General features: G+C 36.1%; 1 protein-coding gene across 1 annotated transcript in view; it reads right to left on the bottom strand.

Annotated features, from left to right (window-relative positions):
• NAV3 (neuron navigator 3) overlaps positions 1-21,815 on the bottom strand; it is a 413,749-nt gene that overhangs the window by 209,069 nt on the left and 182,865 nt on the right. Inside the window, 1 exon segment of the mRNA XM_079142522.1 lies at positions 13,361-13,476. Coding sequence (XP_078998648.1) covers positions 13,361-13,476 — 116 coding nt within the window.

Genomic DNA, 21,815 nt, shown 5'->3' with positions numbered 1-21,815 from the left:
GGATATTATTATTGTGAATTATTTAATATATTAAATAAATTTAGAAGAGGAATGTACATGTTTGATTATAGAATGTGATGAAAGAGGTAACAGTGATGAGATTGGCAATGTTTCTAATGTGGGTCAATGTGTTTTATTATACATGTGACATAATCCTAAAGCAGGAGAAGGAAAGATGAAAACAGCTAGTTTGTTTATTATATGCTAAGTGTGTGCTAAGTAGGCATTTTACACATAAATCTATTCATGCAGTCTCTTCAACACCCTTATGAGGTATTGTCTCATATCACCTAGTATTTCAGGTAAGGACAACAGAATTCAAGCAGATTAAAGCCACCAGTCCAGTGCCACTCCACAGGAAATGGGCTGGCAGATTCAAACGGTTTGCCTGACTTTTTATGACCAAAACCATACAAATGTGTCTTTATCTACAAAAACCTAAGTACTTGGGGGTTCTCAAACTGTTTAGATAATGAAATAAAAGCATAGAACTGAACCAAAGTATGTATTGTGTGTGTATGCCCAGGTCCATGCACACATTTTTGAGGTAACACCCCACTCTTGATTTTCAAATTCCATCAAAGAAGAAACTCTCTCTTCAATTACATCTATGACTGAAAAAATTCTGCTTGCGTTATTTTAAGATTAAATTTCTGTCATGCTACTATAATTCAGGGTGCTTGTCACTGGGTTTAAAAAAGGGCACCTATTAGGTACTTGGAGCAGCAGAACAAACTTAACTACACAGTAATATACTCAGGAGGCCCTAGATGCTTCATTCCATATGTGAGGTAAGGTCACCTTGAGGGAAGCTGAACAAATAGGCTCCACTAATGACTAAGTAAAAAACACACTTGGAGTTTAAAAATGTTAACATTTATTTATGGATATCCGGAATGTACTGGACACCAGGCCAGTAATGCCATGGCAGATGGCTGGAATTTACTTTCTCCAATTAGACTTTACAATTGGTGCTCACAGTTGAGCTTTACAAAAAAAAAAAAAAAAAAAATCATTCAAGAAAGAAGAAATTTAAAAGCTTGGGGAAGCAACCATATTTTTAAAAAGTCAATCTGAGAAACTGCAGATCTTTGTCACATGCAAATAATTTCATAGGAAATGATGAAATTTATTAAAATCCCATACACATGTTTAGGAGCAAACCAAACTTACCGAGTAAGTCAGTGTAAAGTGCCTGCTCCAGATCACCCAGCATGGTAAGGATCACATCCTCATCCAGATGAGCCGTCCCCTCCCGCAAGCAGTTTTCTCCCTCCTCTTCAGCCCAGCTTCTGCTCAGGCTACTTAGCTTGGAGGACACATTTTCCTCTTCGGACCTACTGTCTTCATCACTCTCTCCTTCCACGCCTCTTCTTGAAGACCAGTCCTCTAAGTCCTCGCTGCATGACTGGCTGCCTCCTGCGGGCAGGAGGTTCCAGGCCCCTGAGCTGCTGCTGTGGTACAGGGACTGCACAGAGCGCGAGAGAAACCTGGACAGTGAGCCCTCTCCTCCACATAGCTGGACTCTCTCTGGCTAGCCTTTGCAGCATTTCCAAACCAGTTGGAAATGCGCACAGTGGGTCTCCTCTCCCCCTCACTGGTGAGAGAAAGATTGGTCAGAGACTTTTGTTTCTGAAGGCAAGCTCCCTTTCTCCTCACTTCTTTGCTCCGAAACACAGAGAGTTCAGCAGGCCGCTGCATGGTTCTTCGAGTGCCTTCCTCCTTTCAGTTGGACTGCATATTGTCTTTTACACTGCAGTAGCGACTAGCCCTTTTGGTTTTAATTAACATATGCACTTCAATAAAAGCTCAGGCTCAAACATTCACCAAAGATTCTGGACATATGTAACTATAAACATTTGCCCATAATTGAGCTTGCCACAATCATTTCACCGATCAGCAGTACTTACAAACATTTTGCTTAAATATAGCTGAAGCAGAAAAGAGTTCATCAAAGACTCTGCTCCAGCTGAAAAGTAGCCCAGGAAGCCAACTACGTTTTCCAGTCTTCATCCACACATGTCTCAGCAGGATGCTGGGTCCACATTTCCCTCGACTGCTTCTCTGTTCCGATATGTGAGGTAGTGAAGCACGAACGAAGCCTCTTGCTTTTTTTTTTTCCCCTCCTGCCTTTCATCAGCCCTTAAGTGATCTAGGTCCGCAACCCTTTACTAATGAGCTGACACAGTGCAGCAAGTACAGCCTCCGCATCCGAGCCCAGTACGAGAAGAAATTAAGCACTGAAGCCCAGCCCTGCACGAGCCTCTTGCATTTTAGTATTCCACCTGCATTCGCAGATCTATGGCTCTTCATTGCTGCTGCAGTGGATGTTGCTGGCTGCCATGGCAGCAAACATCCTGCTAAATTAAAACAGAGGCACGGAAGCAGCTGTCCAGCCCAGAATGCCACAGGTTTCAGAGCCAAGCCTGAACGAGATGCTATACTATTAACCCTCTGCACATTCAAATGACTCTCAGCCCCCAGCCTCAGGCATGAACACACACGCGCTCACACTCACAACACACACTCCCCGATGCTGAGAATGACAGACTAATTCTCTGTAGCTGCAGGCAGCTGAAGCAGGCAGATCTGCCTTCTGAATGTTGGGATTTGTGCTTTTACAGCACAAATCAAATTAAAGAGTGTAAAGGACCTAAAAAATGGAGCATACCTCTACCTGTCGACAGATAATGCTTTAAAGGGAAAGACTTTGCCTCATCTTTTAAATTACAAGTTCAAGGGATTTTTATTCTGAGGCTCTTTAGTAAAATCCTAGTGTGACAATAAAAAATCAAGATTTCTTCCTTCCTTTCTGCAAAGCAACAGGAAAATGCAACTCAAAAGGTTTTCCCCTAATATTTTCACTCAAAGCATACTATTGGAAGTTTATGGTCCAGCACATAGAATATAATGTGACAAAAAAAGTGCATATTATGTCTTTTGAAATTGAGCATTTTCAGCATGTCTTCCATAATCCTATCACTGCATAATAAATGCTTAATTTTTCTTATGTTGATAAAATGGAATCGTAGAAGATAAACTCCTTGTATTTATCTCGTATTTGACTTGTGTGCCACCATGATGAAATTCTGATTTTTAGGATAACTTTGAAAACAAAAAAATGGGGTGAGGAGAGGGAAGGGGAGGGAGAGGTACTGGGGTCTGAATTAGAACAAGATATATTTCATGCTTCTATAATTATGTCACAACGGATTCTATTGTCATGTATAACTACAAATAACCTATTGAAAAAACCAAATATATGGTACAAAGGATATCATGTGTACCATTACGGAGAAGAGTATTCAAGAAAAACTTTTGGAAACTTTCTGCTCACAAATATCCCTTATTAAAAAGGAGAAGTGGAAAATACAAGGAAATATTAAATTGAATCATTCAAATTGATACACAAATCCTTATCGTGTTTAAAACTAATATGGCAAAATTGACTGTAATTTTCCACCTTCTATTACTAATCACAACTGGGGAAATGACTGATCTCCTAACTCTATGAAAGTCTTATATTGTGCAATTCCTATACCTTTAAGCGTGGTAACAACTTGCTTTGCTCCATATGCCCCTACTCAAGGTAGAGCATACTTAGATCTATTTTACAGACACAGAAAAGGAATTAAGTGGCAAAACAGCTATTACCTGTAACAAAATTTTGTAATAAATAAACCTGTGAGTTATGAATGCTGATTCTCGATTTTTCACTATTTAAAAATTATATTTATTTACTGTGGGCTTAAATAAAATTAATACAAATAACAAATCTTTGAAACTGATAATTATGATTTCTAAAAACATAATTTTATTAAAACATTATTAAAAGGACTAAAATGCCACTACTCTTGGGAATCCCAAACAAGGTATATTTTTCCTTCCTTTCAAATTATTGACCCAGGGAAATTTCAGGTTATGGCACTAAAGTGAAATATATTTAAACTATAAAACTTCATTTGCTTGCCATATGTTATACTGGTCTATGGCATTGTGCCCTAAAGCCTTACAGATTCACAAAAAGGGAGTCCTCATACTTTAGGTGTCAAAAGAGTTGCCTAAAAATGAAAAAGAAAAGGTTTTCTAAAAATGAAATCAATAATTGCTCCCTTTCCTTATGCAATAGTGCTTACCTACCAATCAGCTCACACAAATTGTCCTCCTATTTAAGTGTTTAAAAACACTTTAAGGTATATTAAAACACAGTTTTCCAGCCTCTAGCCCCACAACCGCTCATTCAGTGGGTCTGAGAAGGTCCTGGCATGCATTTCTAACAATTCCCCAGGTGCTGCTGGCTCTGGGACCCCAGTTTGAGGGCAAGAAGACTAAGAATAGTAACTGGTGATTTTGCTTCTTAAGGGACATTTGACAATATTGGAGACATCTTTGATTGTAACAACTGAGGCCAATGATACTGCTAAACATCCTACGATGATAGATGAGAGCCCCACACCAAAAAATTATGAAGTCTACAATATCAATACTGTCCAGGTTGAGAAATCTTGACCTAGAGTACCTTTCAAATCCGATGATGAACTTCTGCTGACATTAATGGCCACTCTTTATTGGTTGCAGTTCCGGTTCAAGTACTCTTTCTTCTAAGAGCCATGCTAAAAGAGCGACCCCAGTGTGGAACATGCTGATCTCATGACAGAGAAAAGGAGAAACGGCAGATGCAGACAATGGCTCTTAGAATTTCTGCTCAGGAATGGCCCATGTCATTTTTCCACTCACATTTCATTTATCAAATCAAATCACATGGTCCTTCCTGATTCAATGGGGATAGGAAATACAATCCTCTTATAAGGGTGAACCCAGGAATGGGTGGGCTAAGTTCAACAAAACCATAAGAGGAAGCCTGTAAAGAGGAACCTAACAGAGGAAATATCAAAAGGGGATTGTTGTTTCTTTGTTTAAAGATATTAACTTGTTGCTATTGTAGTTTCGTCCTTGAAACTACATCAGTCCATAGGTTTACCCTGAACCAATAGTAGGGGACCCACTTATTGCTTCTCCAGAGACATCTATCCTTCTTTGCTTAAGTGTACATTCATATATGGGCATGTTCATACCAATATGGAGTCACACATATGAATACATTTTATACAAGGTAGAGGAGGAAATAAATACACACAATAGCAAAAAATGGTGAATTCATTTTAATTTTGCCAACACCTAAAATAAAAGTACGGCTACTATTATATTATGGAAAAGAATTATTTTCAGTTCTTCAGCAAATAGAATTATAATGTGGCTATTTAAGTAAAAGATCTAAACTGATTTGAATTACCTGAACTTGATCTTCTTGATCTTTATAAACACTCAAGAAAAAGGCAATTTTAGTTACCATTTACAAAGGTCTTAAATACCAGATATTCTTCTTTACCTGATACAAAGTCTAGTAAGTTAGAAAAATACATATAACCCTTAGATTATACTTTAGTTTAACCTAAATACTTACTTCTAAAACAATTCCCTGAATTTATCCAATTATTTTAATATCATTTAAAAATGGCATTCCAGTTTTATTGGCATTAAGTCAATTTGGCATCTATCAACATTTTTCAGTTGAATATAAATTCCAGATAAAGGTTAAGCAGTGTGTGAATAAGTGTCCTACATGGGGGTAGATAGCCTTGTGCAAAAGAAAAGGGCAAGTGTGAAGCTATGCAGAAAACAAAAAAAATCTTTCTTGAATTGCAATGAAAATTTAGGCTCACTTTATATTTGGCAGAATTTTTTGGCACTTGATGAAAGGGGTGGCCTCAGAGGACAAATTCTTTTTGTTAATGAATGTGAAAATAAAATCCAAGCCAAAGCAGTAAAATCTATACCATCAATTCAACCAGTATTATAATATCAAGGTCATGACATGAATCTTAGAGGATGGGCTGGAAGCTATAAGCTCATTTGCTCATTCCTGCAAATTATATAATACATAATAATAATTAGTGGAGCCAGCATCATCAAATTAGGTAAATGTCATAATCTCCTCTAAAAGAATATGATAAACAAAATGAAATTCAAGTGCTGTGTTTAAGGAGTTTAGAGATACATTCTTGAAGACTTATAAAGATTTCCCAATTGCCATGTCACTCATTTCTGATGGTTATCTTCATACCATGATTTAATTACATTCTGAACTTTCGCTACTATTTAATGATAAAGGTAATGTTTTTATAACTTCAAGTGAGCCATTGCATTAATGGAATGTTCAACAACTATGCCTCCTACCTAACAGTGAATTAATCCTTCCAATAAATCTACATTGCAGTGTGAACCAAGTTTGCTCCTTAAGAGTATTTCAAAGTTCTGCATGTCTTGCATCTTGTAGCTTATGAAATAGGGATGTTTATCACATTTGTTTAGCCACAAAAAGGGATTTTTTCCTGAGTAACCCATCTAAAAATTTCAGAGAAGTAGAAGAAGGAGAGTTTCAGATATGAATTGTTCAGAGACCCAGGCATTTCTTACAATGACTTTAGGTTCATTCTCTGCTGCTTTAGGTACTATTTTCTCTATTTGCTTTATTTGAGTGTGTAGGTAACTGCCAGCAGTGCCCAACTTTCTCTTTTTATTAGCTTCTGATCTAGTGGAAAAAAGAACATCTCTTTCAGAGCAGTCTAAGGAAAAGATCTGAGATTGAGCCTCATTTGCTATGACTGAACTAGACCAGGTCATAAATCCACTCCTGAAACTGTCGCTCTGGTCAAGGAGGGGTTGTTCTGATTGACTCTACTTGGGTTAATTTCACTTGGCCACTTGAACACAGAATGATCCCCAAAGAAAATCAAGATGCTTTTGTTATCAGACGATCAGACAATGAATATGGGTCAGAAAAGTTGTACCAGGATTTCAGGGTAGCTTATTTTAGGTTAAGCTATAGGTCCCCTAACTCACCTCTATCCCTTCAAGTACTCTACATAATTTTGTATTTTTATTTTTGTATTGTATTTCAGGATCTTTCATGTTATATAGCTTCAAAAATTCAGAAAACCTGAAACATACTCTGCCAAGATTAACTTTATCAGAGTTCTATATCATGCCACTTCACTTAGGAAGCAGAACAGAATATTCCCACTGATGTCTCCACAGTAACCATTGGAAATAAAAATCTAACCATAGTAGTAGCACTGAAACTTGGGGTTACAGGATATTCAAGTGGAAAGGTTTTATAAGGGACTGAATATTTGCATCCAGAGCTCAGGTGAGAGCGTTAGAGAGAATCCTTTGTGAGTCATTCATACATGGATGAGATTTAAAGACCATGATAAAGTATTAAATCACCAAGGGAGCATGCACAGATAGAGAAGTTCAGGGGACAGAAACCTGGATCATTCCAGTCACAACAAATCAAGGAGAAAAAGAATAGGCAGAAAAGAAGACCAAAGAGGAACAAATTTAGTGATTCTAAGGAAAAACCAAGGAAATGACGTACCTTAGAAATGAGAAAAGACACTTTTCCAGAGGAGGACAAATGAGTGGTGAGAAGTTGTGCTTGTAAGCTCTTGGTGACTGTGACCAAAAGATCTGACAAGAACACTTATAGATGGAAAAGTATATTTTGGGCTTACAGTTTCAGTGTTCAGTTCAGGGTCAGCTGACTCCATTCTTTTGTTCCCAAGGTAAGGCATACCATCATGGGAGAGGGGAATGGGGGTGGGAAGCTGCTCAATTCCTGATAGTCAGGAATCAGAGTGAGAGTAAGAAGCCAAAGACAAGATAAATCATGCTCGCACTATGACCTTATTTCCTCCAGCCACACCCTACCTGCTAATGTTACCACTCAGCAAACCATTCAAATTACTAATCCATCACATGGATTAATCGACTGATGAGACTACAGTTCTCATCATGGCCTAAAAGTTAAATTGTCTAAATTTTGCTGTACTAGGAACTGTTTCCAAAACATGAGCTTTGTGGGAGATATTTCTATACCCAACCATAACAGAGTTGAAACAAGATGAGGACTGACACGTGATCCTTGGATTTGGCCATGTTGACACTATTGTAAACTTCAATTAAGAGCAGTTTCAGTACAGACGTGGAGCTATAAGCCTAACTGGAATAAGCTTAGGAGATAATAAGAGAGGAATTAGAGACTTATTAAAAGCCACCTTTGTTAGAGTGTTATATAAGAAGACACATATTAATAAGAACAGTATTCAGAGCATGAATTTGGGTTGAGAGTAGTTTTTTTTTTTTTTTTAATTAATATTGGAGATACATTAACATCCCATGAGCTAAAGAGAATGATTTTATGGAGAGAGAGTTATTGAAGAGTGGAAGAGAGCATAATCCAAGGAAAGGCCAGAGTATATTAGATACTCAGTGGGTATAAATGCTATAAATGGGTAGAAGTGTTGGTAGGGGCTTGTTAACTTCCTTTCTTTGTGCTTTATTTTTTTCAGTGAAAAAAATACATCAAAATTATCAGTTTAAAAAATGGGTAGGACAGGTGGAATGATAGGTTTAAGAAGGAAATGCCTAAAAATAGCCACCTAAGGAATTTGAGAGAAAAACCAAAGAAACATCAAGTGATTACTCAAGAATATTAAATATTCACTTGAGGTTGGAGATCACAAACACTGAGTTGAGTGACATCAACCTGTATGTATTTTTCTCCTGGGTCATCCATTGTTGGTAGGGAATAAGAGGAGAGTTGAATATAAACTGGTCTGTGACTTCAGAGAATGAGGATCATGCAGTGAGAGAGGAACAGGGGAGTTGAGAGAATATATAAAAACTCAACTCAGTTATCATAGGAATTTAATTGATTAAGGAGGAAGAAAGAATATGCAGTTTGGCGAGGGACAGTAAAATGTGGTAGGTCCTGTGAACTGGAAATCCATGAGAGATCATTGGTGAGGAGTGAGGGAGCCAAAACAAAGAGTATTGAAAAGACAGGCGGCTGTATCAACAACAGTGGGATGCATGAAATTCCAATTAAAATCCCAATGATGTATCTTACAGAAATAGAGCAAGCAATTATGAAATTCACCTGGAAGAATAAGAAACACAGAATAGCTAAAGCAATCCTCAGTAGAAAGAGTGAAGCAGGGGGTATCACAATACCAGATCTTCAACTATACTACAAAACAATAGTAACAAAAACGGCATGGCATTGGTACCAAAATAGACAGGTAGATCAATGGTTACAGAATAGAGGACATGGACACAAACCCAAATAAACACAATTTTCTCATACTAGACAAAGGTGCCAAAAATATGCAAGGGAGAAAAGATAGCCTCTTCAAACAAATGGTGCTGGGAAAACTGGAAAATCCACATGCAACAGAATGAAATTAAACCCCTATCTCTCACCCTGCACAAAAACTCAACTCACAATGGATCAAGGACCTTGAAATCAGACCAGAGACCCTGCATCTTATAGAAGAAAAAGTAGATCCAAATCTTCACCTTGTTGGCTTAGGATCAGACTTCCCTTAACAGGACTCCCATAGCACAAGAAATAAAAGCAAGAATCAATAACTGGGATAGATTCAAACTAAATAGCTTTCTCTCAGCAAAGGAAACTATCAGCAATGCGAAGAGAGAGCCTACAGAGTGGAGAATATCTTTGCCACTCATACTTCAGATAGAGCACTAATTTCCAGAATCTATAAAGAACTCAAAAAACTCTACACCAAGAATACAAATAATCCAATTAACAAATGGGCTAAGGAAATGAACAGACACTTCACAGAAGATATACAAGCAATCAACAGATATATGGAAAAATGTTCAACATCTCTAGTAATAAGAGAAATGCAAATCCAAACTACCCTAAGATTTCATCTCACCCCAATTAGAATGGTGATTATCAAGAACACAAGCAACAATAGGTGTTGGCGAGGATGTGGGGAAAAGGTACACTCATACATTGTGGTGGGGTTGTCAATTAGTGCAGTCACTCTGGAAAGCAGTATGAAGATTTCCTCAGAAAACTTGGAATGGAACCACCATTTGACCCAGCTATCCCACACCTTGGCCTATACCCAAAGGACTTAAAATCAGCATACTACAGAGATACAGCCACATCAATGTTTCATTGCTGCTCAATTCACCATAGCCAGATTGTGGAACCAACCTAGATGTCCTTTAATTGATGAATGGATAAAGAAACTGTGACATATATATACAATGGAATATTACTCTGCCATGAAGAATGATAAAATTATGGCATTTGCAGGCAAATGGATGAAATTGGAGAATATCATGCTAAGTGAGATAAGCTAATCTCAAAAAACTAAAGGACGAATGATCTCACTGATAAGCAGATGAGGACATATAATGGGGGTGGGAGGGGTTAGCGTTAGGTAGGTTAGGTTAGGTTTAGGGTAGGGTTAAGGAGGGGTGGTAAGAATTGGAGGAAGGAAGGGCTGTATAGAGGAAAAGAGGGTGGGAGGGGTGGGGGGAAGTGAAAAAAATAACAGAATGAATACAAAATAACATACTCTATATAAATTTATGCTTACACAAATGGTCTGCCTTTACTCCATGGCAAATAGAGAAACAACATGTATCCCATTTGTTTCGAATTTTAAAAAAAGCAAAAAAAAAAAAAAAAAAAACAGTGGGATGCATGAAAATGGGTTATAGAGAAGTTTACTCTTGCTGATGCCTAGATCTAGGAAACTGATCATGAGGATAAATATCTTAGGAGGGATTTCAAGACAAGATTACTGGAAAAGAGGCTAGAGTGTTGAAAGTCCCATCTATGCAAACATAAAGTCACCAAAAATTAAGGAGGGGAGTATAACAGAGAGTAATAGTATCCACAACACTAAAATTTTTAAATGAGGATGATATGCCAACCTATTTCTCTATGATAATCATCCTCTCATAGCCTACTGGGTATGTTGTCATTGACATTTCTTCCATAGTACCCCTAATCTGAAAACCCAAAACATGAAATGCTCCAAAACCTGAAATGTTTTGAGCACTGACAACACATTTCAAGGGTTAAAGTTCCACACCCAATCTCATATGATGGGGTCACAGTCAAAATGGTACAAAGAACAGATAGGAGAAATATTCCTGTGTCATGCTATTACACAGGAAGGTGATTATAATTAGCAATATTGTGATATGTGTAAATCAAAAATCGTTAAAAAAATGGATTTTGAATGCTCTATCATAAACTATAAATGTTTGAGATGATGGATATCTAACATCTTCAGTTAAGCATTTCACAATGCATATCATCTTATAACCCACACATATATGATTATTACCTGTCAATTAAAAACAACTAAAATATAGGTGCACTAATAATAACATATAAAGTTACCTTCAGGATATGTTTGTGAGATGTGTATGTGTGGTGTGTGTGTTGTGTGTGTGTGTGTGTGTACACATATGAATTTAATAAATTTCCCATTAAGACATGGATCCCATCCCAAGATACCTCATTATGTATGTATATACATTCCAAAACTTGAGCCTATCTGAAATCTGAAACAACTCCAGTCCCCAAGCATTAGGATAATGAATATTCACCCTATACTCAACTTGCCTACTAACCATGAACAAATACCATCTTTCTTTCACAATATCTAACGTTTGCATTGACAGATGTTCTTATCATCCCCTACAGGCTACATTTAAACAGATGACAGTAAAAATGACACAATCAGATAAGTCTCATTGTAGCATTTATTTTCTGTTTTCTTCCTTTCTTCAAGTCTTTGATTCTATATAAAAATTCATTCTTACTGCCAAACTAGAATTTCTTCTATTAAATCCATTAAATTGTTATATCATATTGAAGCCTAATTTATTTCACTCTCAAGTATTCTGTTGAAAACCTCAGAACATTAAGTGGGAATATTAACTGGAAATATGAAAAAATGATTAAATGCTAACAGAATGATAAACTGTAAAAAATTTAATATGGATTATTCTATCACTCAGTGATATATTAATTTCAGAAAAAAATGTTACTTTGTGAAATTCACAATTATAATTAAATCTCTACTAAATTTGTCTTGTGCCCACAGATTTGAGCTCTAGTACTTCATAGGCATATTGAAGATATTCATGTAAAAATTAATATTGGAATTATAGTATCTTCATGTTATTCTAGGTTTATAAGATACCTCGCTACAGTACAAATAAACAGCATCATCTGACCATAGCATTACCTGGAGCTAAGAGAAAGCCAACACCTCCCCTGAGCATTTGAAAAATCCACAGATAACATTGCCAGAGTTATATCTTCGCATTACAATTTCTACCCTTCCCTATACGGGTCCTTTGCCCTGCACCCATTTGAAACCTCTGATGCCTAATGATAATCCTAACAGGTTCCCCCATGGATGTTCTGCCTTTGTCAATATTTACAAGCAGATATTGCAGTTACATCTAAGCTTACCAAATTGTGTTTCATGATTATCAAAGTACAGAACTTTCTAAATCATTCAAATTGTGATATAGTTTCTTCATGAGCTTCACAGTAATATTTTGAGTCCATACAGCTTTACAGTAATTTTTAAATTGAAATACTTCATTTAGTTTCTCCTTTGGATTTAGCTGTGAATACATGAAGGCTGAGCCAGAGATGTATTGGAATAGCAGATATATGTCTACTGTCATGCATTCTTATATTTGGGAACAGATAAAATCTTCATAAATCCTCTCACACCCTAGAAAAAGCGTATTTTGCTAAGAAGTAACATAGTTCCTCATTAATATAGATCTACATATAACAAAATTACACCAAAGACTTTCCATATAGTCCGAGGCTTATTTGAATCCTGGGGTAAGTGTTGGGCTAAATCGAGAATTATATTTTATACACTCAAGAAATTTGATTAATCTGGGGCCTGTCATTTTGTTTTGATTTTTGGTACTGTGGATGGAACCCAGGGGTACTTTACCACTAAGCTACATCCCTACCCCCTTTCATTTTTAATTTGAGACAGGTGCCCAGGCTGGCCTTGAACTTGTGATCATCCTGCCTCTGGCTCTCAAACCTTTGGGATTACAGGTGAGTGCCCAAGTGTGGCATATTTTTTTCATATGTCATCTACATATGTATAATAGAATATTTCCTTATTTAGAATTTTTCTCAAGGTGTATATTTAGAATCACCATGTACAACTGTTCTAAATCAAATGGTATGGAAGATAGAGCAGGGTTGGATGACTTAGAGCATCAGCTTCTTAAAGCAGAATCACTCTTTTTCAGAGCAACAAAGAGATCATCACAAGAGCTAAACATCTAAGAATCTCTGAAGCATGAGATGCATAGTCTACTTTTGCAGAAGTATAGCACAGATATGACTTAATACAAAGACTTATTGGGAGATTACAAAATTTCAAGGTTAGAACTACCCATTAATCAGGTCACTTACCAGATATCTCCTCTAGGCACTGTTTAGCAGTCTTACTGTATGAGGAGTCCATCTTTGTAGGACTGGTACAGGAATCAGCAGATGGTGAAGAGGTACCTTCATTTTCTGAATGTGCTCTGAAATTAACCAAGATAGAAACAAATAGCAACTGTAGTCACAGTGACTCATCAAAGTGGAAGTTCTCCAACAAAAGAAGAAATCAATTTATTATAAGTTTCCATAAAGGTAAGACTTACTTATGATGGGATATTCCAGGGCTGTCTATCTATAGAAGAATTTTGGTACTTTTCACATACAACCAAAACAGGAATGAGGTGTTATATCAGCTTTTCTAAGTTTGAAAGGTTGTAGCCAACCACCAAGCGTTAATTATATTTATTGGGCAAAATACTTGGAAAGAGACAGTTTTTTTGTCTGTTTTACAGAAAATCAGGCCATATTATGTTTTATGAGAATAATAAAAGCATTGAAACATCACTCAAACATTTTTTTGGCAAGAAAACCCTATAACATATATCCCAAAATACAAAAGATGAATAAAAATAAAGAATGCATTGTGGCTACAAATACCATAAGGATTTAATTTCCAAAAATTTCAGAAAACTTGAAATAAATTCTCATTCTTAGATCTTCTATTATGTGTTTTATATCTGTGTGCATGTACATAGTGGCTAACTTGTAAAGGTAAGTCTGATCAAATAGACAGCACTCAACAGAGGGACTGCAGAACTTCTAATATTCTAAACTTCATGCAACCTTTTCCTTTTATACACAGGCAAACATTCTAAGAAAGTCTTCTTGATGTAGCTTCAAAATTCTACATATATTTGATCCCAACCACCACATCTTTAAAAAATTCAGAGCATGAACTTCTAAGACACAGAAGGAGGCAAGGCAACATAGCACTGTATGCTGCACTGTGTGTTTTGTAGACATCTGCTTACTCAGGGTCCTATTTCCAGCACTAGGTCTAGACTGTGGCAAGTAAATATTTATTACTTTAAACATTTATAGAAATACTTTTATGTGAAAAGGTCGTTATCTTTTAAATAAAATTTTATTAATATATTGCTTTTATTCTAAATCTTGGTTTTGAGAAAAAGCCAAGGGTAATCATTGATATCAGAAATAGTTCATATTGAATTGACAGATGAACAACCTGAAAAGTTTGTGAAGATGTTAGGACATTGTAGAAAACTAAATGCTATGTGGATAGACGTATATGAGATGATGCAAAAAAGAATGAGAGATCAAGAATTCCTATACAAAGCTGTGCCTTGACCTCCAATAGTTTTTGGCAGATTATTCATATTTATTTGGATTTAAAACTGAATATAAGAAGCATAGCAAATCTAAGACAGAAGCTATAGTAGTCAAGCAACAGTACATGCCAGTTAGCCAGCAAAGATCTCAATGTTGCTAAACTCAACAGACATTTCTAGTCTTTGCCTTTCTTGATAACTTGGTAGTATTTCAACTAATTAAAACAAATTTAAAAATTTATTTAAAAAAAATAAACTCTTCTACCTTTGTTTCTATGACCAGCATTTTCACTTTGTTTCCCATTCTCTCTGGAGTTCATACTTTCCCTCATTTGCTTTCCCTTAGTGCTCTCTGAACCTACCTTTTTCAGTACATTATACACTTGTAATATGAAATTAATATAATTGTTTGATTATGGTTTATCTCTCAAATTAGATTCTATTCTCCATGTTTAAGCTTACCATTGCACCTAAAGGTCTAGTCCCATGTCTACCATATAGGTAACATTCAACAAATATTTGATAAATGAGTGAATAAATCATACTAGTAGTGATAGTAAAACAGTATCACTGATGAATAAAGAAAAGGGAAAGGAAAGTTGTATAATGGAGTATGCACTGGAGTTTAAAACTTGGCCCTATCCAATGTTGGTGGGGTTGTAAATTAGCACAACCATTATGGAAAACATTATGACATTATCAGGAGTTTTCTAAAGACTAGGCATGGAATCACTACAGCCAATTCAGCCATAAAGAAAACTGAAATTATGTCATTTGTGGGGCAATGAATGGAACTTGAGAACATTATGTTAAGCAAAATAGCCATATTCGGCAGGTCAAGGGTCATATATATTTTTTTCATGTGTGGAAGTTAGAGAGGAAAAAAGAAAGTTTGGGGTATGTATCTCATGAAAATAGAGGGGAGATCAGTAGTACAGAGGAAAAGGACCAAGGGGTGGTAGGAGGGGAGGGAAGAAAGAAGTGCTAGGGAGTGATATTGGTCAGGTTATATTGTTATGTTGTGTACATGTACAAATATGCATCAACAACTCCCACCATTATGTACAACTATAATGTACAAATAAAAAATGTGGAAAAACCCAATCTTGTCACTATCACTAATAGTTATTAATTCATATGATCTTAGCAAGTTACTTAGTCTCTCTGAGTTTTAGTTTATTTACCTATAGAGACAAAGAGAAGAATAGGTCTTGAAAAATAATCATGAAGTCAACTGTTATTATTATTCAAGGTCTATAAAGTAACTCTCTTGGGGCATGTGGGGTTCCTGTTAAAACTAAAACAAGGAACATATCTGGCTCTGAATGAAGAGAAAAAGTCCTCTGAAGTTTCTAAGGGTTTTTATTACTTGTTGAAGAAGTTTAAATGGAGAGTAAGTAGCGAAAACTGGGGTCCCCATGGAGAGCTGACTGGCTGCCTGCCAAGAAGTGTCACAAAGGCACTGTGCCTTGGTGAGCTGGCTGTGAGCCAGCACTGGACTATTGTCCAACAGACTCCATATTCATGGATTCATCTCTCAGAAGCTGAGTTCTATTAATTAGTTCACTGAGATGGCTGTCTACAGCCCAGTTCTATTTGGTCCTATGACAGCTCTGGTCATAGAAGTCAGAATTCTTGTGGTCATTTTAGTTGAAAAGATTCCAAGTATCTCTTCCTCTAGGAAAATCTGTATGGGGAAAAAGAATATTCTGAATGTGAATATTTTGGTTGTAGAGATTTTGCTTTATTCAAAACAGATCTTAAATGGCATTCCTCAGGAGCTGACTTGCGGCTATCATCCTTAATGTTTGAGACTTATTTATTCAATTCTATTGGTTAAGACTCTATTCCTATTTATAAAATGTGTTCACACTTCTGATTGCTCAGTATTGACGTGGACGCCTTTCATTTTTCTAATGTGGCAGTACTATTTTTCCTGGCTGATTCACTCCTTAATGTCTTTTAGTTTAAGTAACAAGTGAATCTTATTTATTGTCAACTTCTTTGGTGTATTTCCCATGGTAGTCCCCGTGTGAGTTATCTATAGTGTCAATGATATGGAAACAGATTGTTCTTTGAAAAGAATAAAAAGAAGTTAAGCTGAGAAGTCATAATTGGTTTATATTCACATGTAAGTGGGACCAGATATCTGGCCTATGCATGTTACAGCCATTCATTCTTGTAGTATTTATAATTCATAGTTTAATTAAGTAGAATTAGATCTTAAATTCAATCTATAGATGGGCAAACAGTACTAAGTGCTAAATATTTAACTTTTATTGAAATGATCAAAGAAGTTTAGATAAACCTTTGAAGAATCCCCAAGTATTCATACCAAACAAAAAAATTGGGGTTTATTTATAAAACAATATATAAAGACTTCAGAATCAGAAGCTGTATTTTGATGACAGAGCAACTGTTACAGTAGTATCATTCAATATTCTCACACACATTGATATTTCCATTATATTAAATGGAAAAAGCAAAAATAAGTACCATGATGTTTCTTCAAAATATTTAGCAGTTGTCCTATGCAAACTATCAACATGGTTCTCATGCTATATAAGTACCTAATGAAACTATAAGATACACCATTGCATAAACAATGTTTAATTTATTTAGAGGTGTAATAAGCCTGGCCTTTAGTATTAGTGTAGATTACTAAGAGTTAGAGTAGTTAAAAGTCTACATTTCACCACTGATTAGCCCTAAAAGCTATAACCTACTTTCGTGTACTTCTGGAAGATGCTTAACCTAGGTTTGAATCAGGCTGCTTGTAAATTCGGATATATGAATCACTACCCTCTAGTTTTACTCTATCCAAATACTTCTGGACACTGAAAATTTTCCTGTATTTAAGGTCCCCTTGGCAGACAGACAGCTCAGTCACTAAGTCAATAACAGACAATACTGAATGTAACAAAATCCACTGGTCTACCCTAAATTTTATTATTTACATACTGACCATTTAATGGAACTTGATAATAAATCCTAGATATTATCAAATTTCAAATTTCATAAATATGGGTGTTTTATATACAGGTTTATATTGAAAAATGTGCAAATAATGATGTAAGTGTGTTTGCACATATACCTAAAGATATTGCTTAGTTTTTACTGCTTAGAAAACTTTAAGTGCAGTGAGATTTTGATTTGGGTTTTAAATACTACTCTCCACAGAAAGAAATCAGGGCTCCTTAAAAGTTGAAGTCAAGTTGGGCTTAGTACAAAATGAGCTTAGAACACTCTGAGCCATTAAAAAAAAAAAAAAAAATTCTCAAAAGAAGTGATAGTTTGTTAAAAGGATACACAAGCCAGTTTGAAGAGGTTCTCAATATCTCAACTTGGGAAGATTTTTGGCGGGGGTACTGGAGATTGAACACAGGGGCACTTAATGAAAAAGCCGCATCCCCAGCCCTTTTTATTTTTTATGTTGAGATAGGGTTTCACTAAATTGCGTAGCATCTCACTTAGTTGATGAGGATGGCTTTGAACTTGCAATTCTCCTGCCTCAGCCTCCAGAGCTACTGGGATTACAGTTGTGTGCCACCATACCCAGATCAATTTGGGAAGATTTAAGCATAAAAATAGACTATGCAACAATGGATTCTAGCCCAGAGCATACAGTAGGAATCCGTTAGTCCTCGCAATTCAAGTAGATAGGTAGGTAGGTAGATAGGTAGATAGGTAGGTAGATTGATCAATAGATAGAAAGAAACTGGACAGAAGAGAAATCTCTTTAACTAGATTGTGAAGCAGAAGGAATAATGGAAGAAATAATGAGATTATAAATAACTTGTCATCCATCAGAATTAATTATTAATTCAGGCTAGAAACCTCAGTACATACTAAAATATGGATAAACGTAGATCAAGGAATAGAATTTTTACACATGGTCTTAAAACATCATTCTGCAAAAATGTTTATTAAATACAAGGAGGGTAAAGAAATTTTAAAGCAGAAAATGGTGTGGGACGTGATCTTAATTCAGCAATCAAATTTAACACCACAAAAATGGAAAATACTGGAAATAGTATGAGACTATGAGAGGATGTGATGGGAATAATAGCATAATTTCTGTGACATTCCTGACAGATGTGTGCATGTATGAAGGACAAGCATGAGGGAAACCAAAAAAAAAAAAAAAAAAAGCAAATTAAGAAACACACAAAATGCCAGGCCTCTAGTACATCACAGTGATAAAAGGAATAACTGAAAAAGTATTCTGGATTGAGAGATATTAGGAAGACATGACAACTGGGCAAAAAAAGAAAAAAATTCTAAATTAGTAAAAGTGATATTTTAGGGACAATGGTAAAATATGACAAAGGTCTCTGGATGCTCTGATTTGCAGTGTATATAGGAATTGTTTGCAATATTACTGCAAATTTTCTGCAAATATAAATTGTTTCCAAAGATCTAGCTGTGAATCTCAATGGCTAAGTACAGAAGAAAACCTCTCTGTTGAAAAAAACGCCAACTCATAGCAGGATTCTGCAAAACAGAACCCTTTCTAGCATCCCTGTATTTCACCTTAAAAATATTGCTGTGTGAGGGATTTAAGCTGTTCCCCAATGCACAGAAATATATCAAAGCTAGCAAAAGACAAGCTTGCAAGGCAAGAATTCAATAAGCTTTAGTTTGCGCTGATGACCAATTATGCCCAGTTCACATAAAACCACAATTGCAGTATAATCTGTAATAGTGGCTGCAGGGCTTACAAAGCTTTATCTGAATGATGGTTATATGCTTCACATTTCAATCTTTGAAAATTCACAGCTCCTCCCACTCAATCTACTGGTTCAACAAATAAACCAAACTTCAAACCTTGTGAGGAAGCACTTTCAAAACGTTTTATGTTCTTTGCCTTTCAGAACATACCATAATTAAATGTCAACTTTCCAAGGTACATGCTAGCCAAAATCTATACACTCACAAAAACTTCTTACAGCCAAAATCTCTTGCGGGAATCCATGATGCTGTTGCACAAGATATACCATCATATCAGAAGAAAAAAATCTCTAATTTAGATTTCCTTGACCTAAATAAAGTATGTAGATAGGGTTTCATCTTATATTTAATTAAAGGATTTACAAAGCATAGGGATTTCTGCCTTAAAAAAAAAGAGTTGCTTGACTTATTTAAGGGATAGGCATCTTTCTCTTCTGAGAACTGCTCATGGCCCTGATGAGATTCTCTTTACCACTAGATATTTGCTTTATGTGTGACACATTGTTTTATTGGCATTTATAAGTGGTCAAGAAAATGAAGAAAATGATGTATACCTCAAAATAGCAAGTTATAAATCTGGTTAATAATTATTTAAAAACTGTAGTAGAGGTTACTAAAAAGACAGCTATAGGAAAAACACAGAGGTCTAGTTTTTTTCCCTGGGATAAGCAATTATTACTTCACATGTCCTTGAAAATACAGGGAATACAGTTATAAAGAACAATGAAATATAGTTGCAAGAACAGAGAAAAATGATATATGGGAAGAGGATAGGCATTTTCTGAAAGTCTGAAAAGGAGATTAAGTAATAATTTTTGAACCACAGACAAGGAAAACAAGTTTGAAGAAGAAAACATACAGGAAGAACACCAAAATAAATTAATCAATCAATAAGTTAGTAACTGAATTGAGGAAAAAGAAAAAGCCTTTAAAAAGAAAGGAAACCCATGCTAATCTTTATCTTTCTTTACTTGTGATAATTGGGACCTTTAATTCACATCAACAAAACTCCCTTTGAGAGTAACTGTGGTTCATCTGGACATTTATTTTGGTTTACCCTACCGTGATATATCCTGCAGTTTCTTTTCCATTCTAAGACATAGTAATTTTGCTGATCATGTCTCATGCACAATTGCTCATATACATGGATACATACAAACACACATAGAAAGTCCAAGCTCCTGACAGATTCAAGAATTTCAACCACAGTCTTGCGGGGTCATGGCGGCATAACCCTGTAATCCCTGCTACTCGGGAGGCACAGGCAGGAGGATAGTAATTCAGGGTCAACATGGCAATACAGTGAAGCCAAGTCTCAAAATAAAAAAATACAGAGGGCTGGGGTGTAGCTCAGAGGTAGAATGGTCCAGTAACTGCCAAAAAAGGAAAAAAGGAAGAAGAATTTCTACCATAGTCAGGTTCTAATCACTTTTTCACTTTCCTGAGAAACAGACCTAATTGATGACCACTGTGTGTATCTTGTATTGACCTTGTTTACATGATTCCTTCAGACTTACACTTCCCTTCTTGTCCCTCTCATCTCTGCAAGCCCAGATGCCACTTCTCTTTCTGGGATCAGGTCAAGTGCCACTTTCCAGGATTCCAACAGCAAGAAGCAATTTTCTACCTTGTTGACATCTTAGTAGACCAAATCAGGTTCACTCCTCAGAGCTTTGAGCCCACCTCTTACCTACACCATTGTGGACACTGGAAGGACAATGACACCTGGGACATATGAGCTTTCCCTCTATCTTTGAGTCCTTATGTAGGTAGTTATTGAAAGAAGAAAAAACATAAGTGAATGAATGTGCTGACAAGAAGATAAGATTTAATTCTTTAAATATTTAAAATTTATTTCTATTTGAACTGAGCCTCTCCATTTATAAAAGGAATAAGAGACTTCAGAATGTTTTCTATTCTACTGCACAATTTTAGTAGTTTTTTGTTTCTTCTATTCTTGCATCCAAGATGATGGTGTTTCATTCAAACATTTTTATTTGGTGCCCACTGGGGATAGGTTGTGTCCTATATACTTATGGTAATAAATAAAGACAAACTGTAGCTCTCAGTTAGCTTAGGTTAGAGTGGAAAGTGGCTGAAATCAAACTAGTTAATATATAAACAAGGGAATGTGGATAGTAATAAACTCTGAGAGTATGGTGGCAAGGACATGGGGGGATGCTTCCTTGGACTAGATGGATGCAGGTGGCTGCTGTGAAGAGACACCTTACAAGCTTGCTGGGACCTGACGGACGGCTGTCACAGTTGGAGAGAACTTCAATTACAAGGTCTTGGAGCAGGATGAGAGAGTCCGAAGAACAGATGATGGTTGGGATATAATGTACAAAGGGGAAGTGGGAGTGGATGTGGCTTAAGGGTTTGAGAGAAGGTCAGATTACAGAGGGCCTTCTAGGTCGTGATAGGGTTTGAGTTTTATTTTTTAAGAATCAGAAAATCTAACA

This window comes from Sciurus vulgaris (genome assembly GCF_902686455.1).
Source record: "Sciurus vulgaris genome assembly, chromosome: 5".
NCBI classification, from domain to species: Eukaryota; Metazoa; Chordata; class Mammalia; order Rodentia; family Sciuridae; genus Sciurus; species Sciurus vulgaris.
The sequence above is the reverse complement of the archived record's forward strand: the minus strand, read 5'-3'. Positions and strand labels throughout refer to the sequence as shown.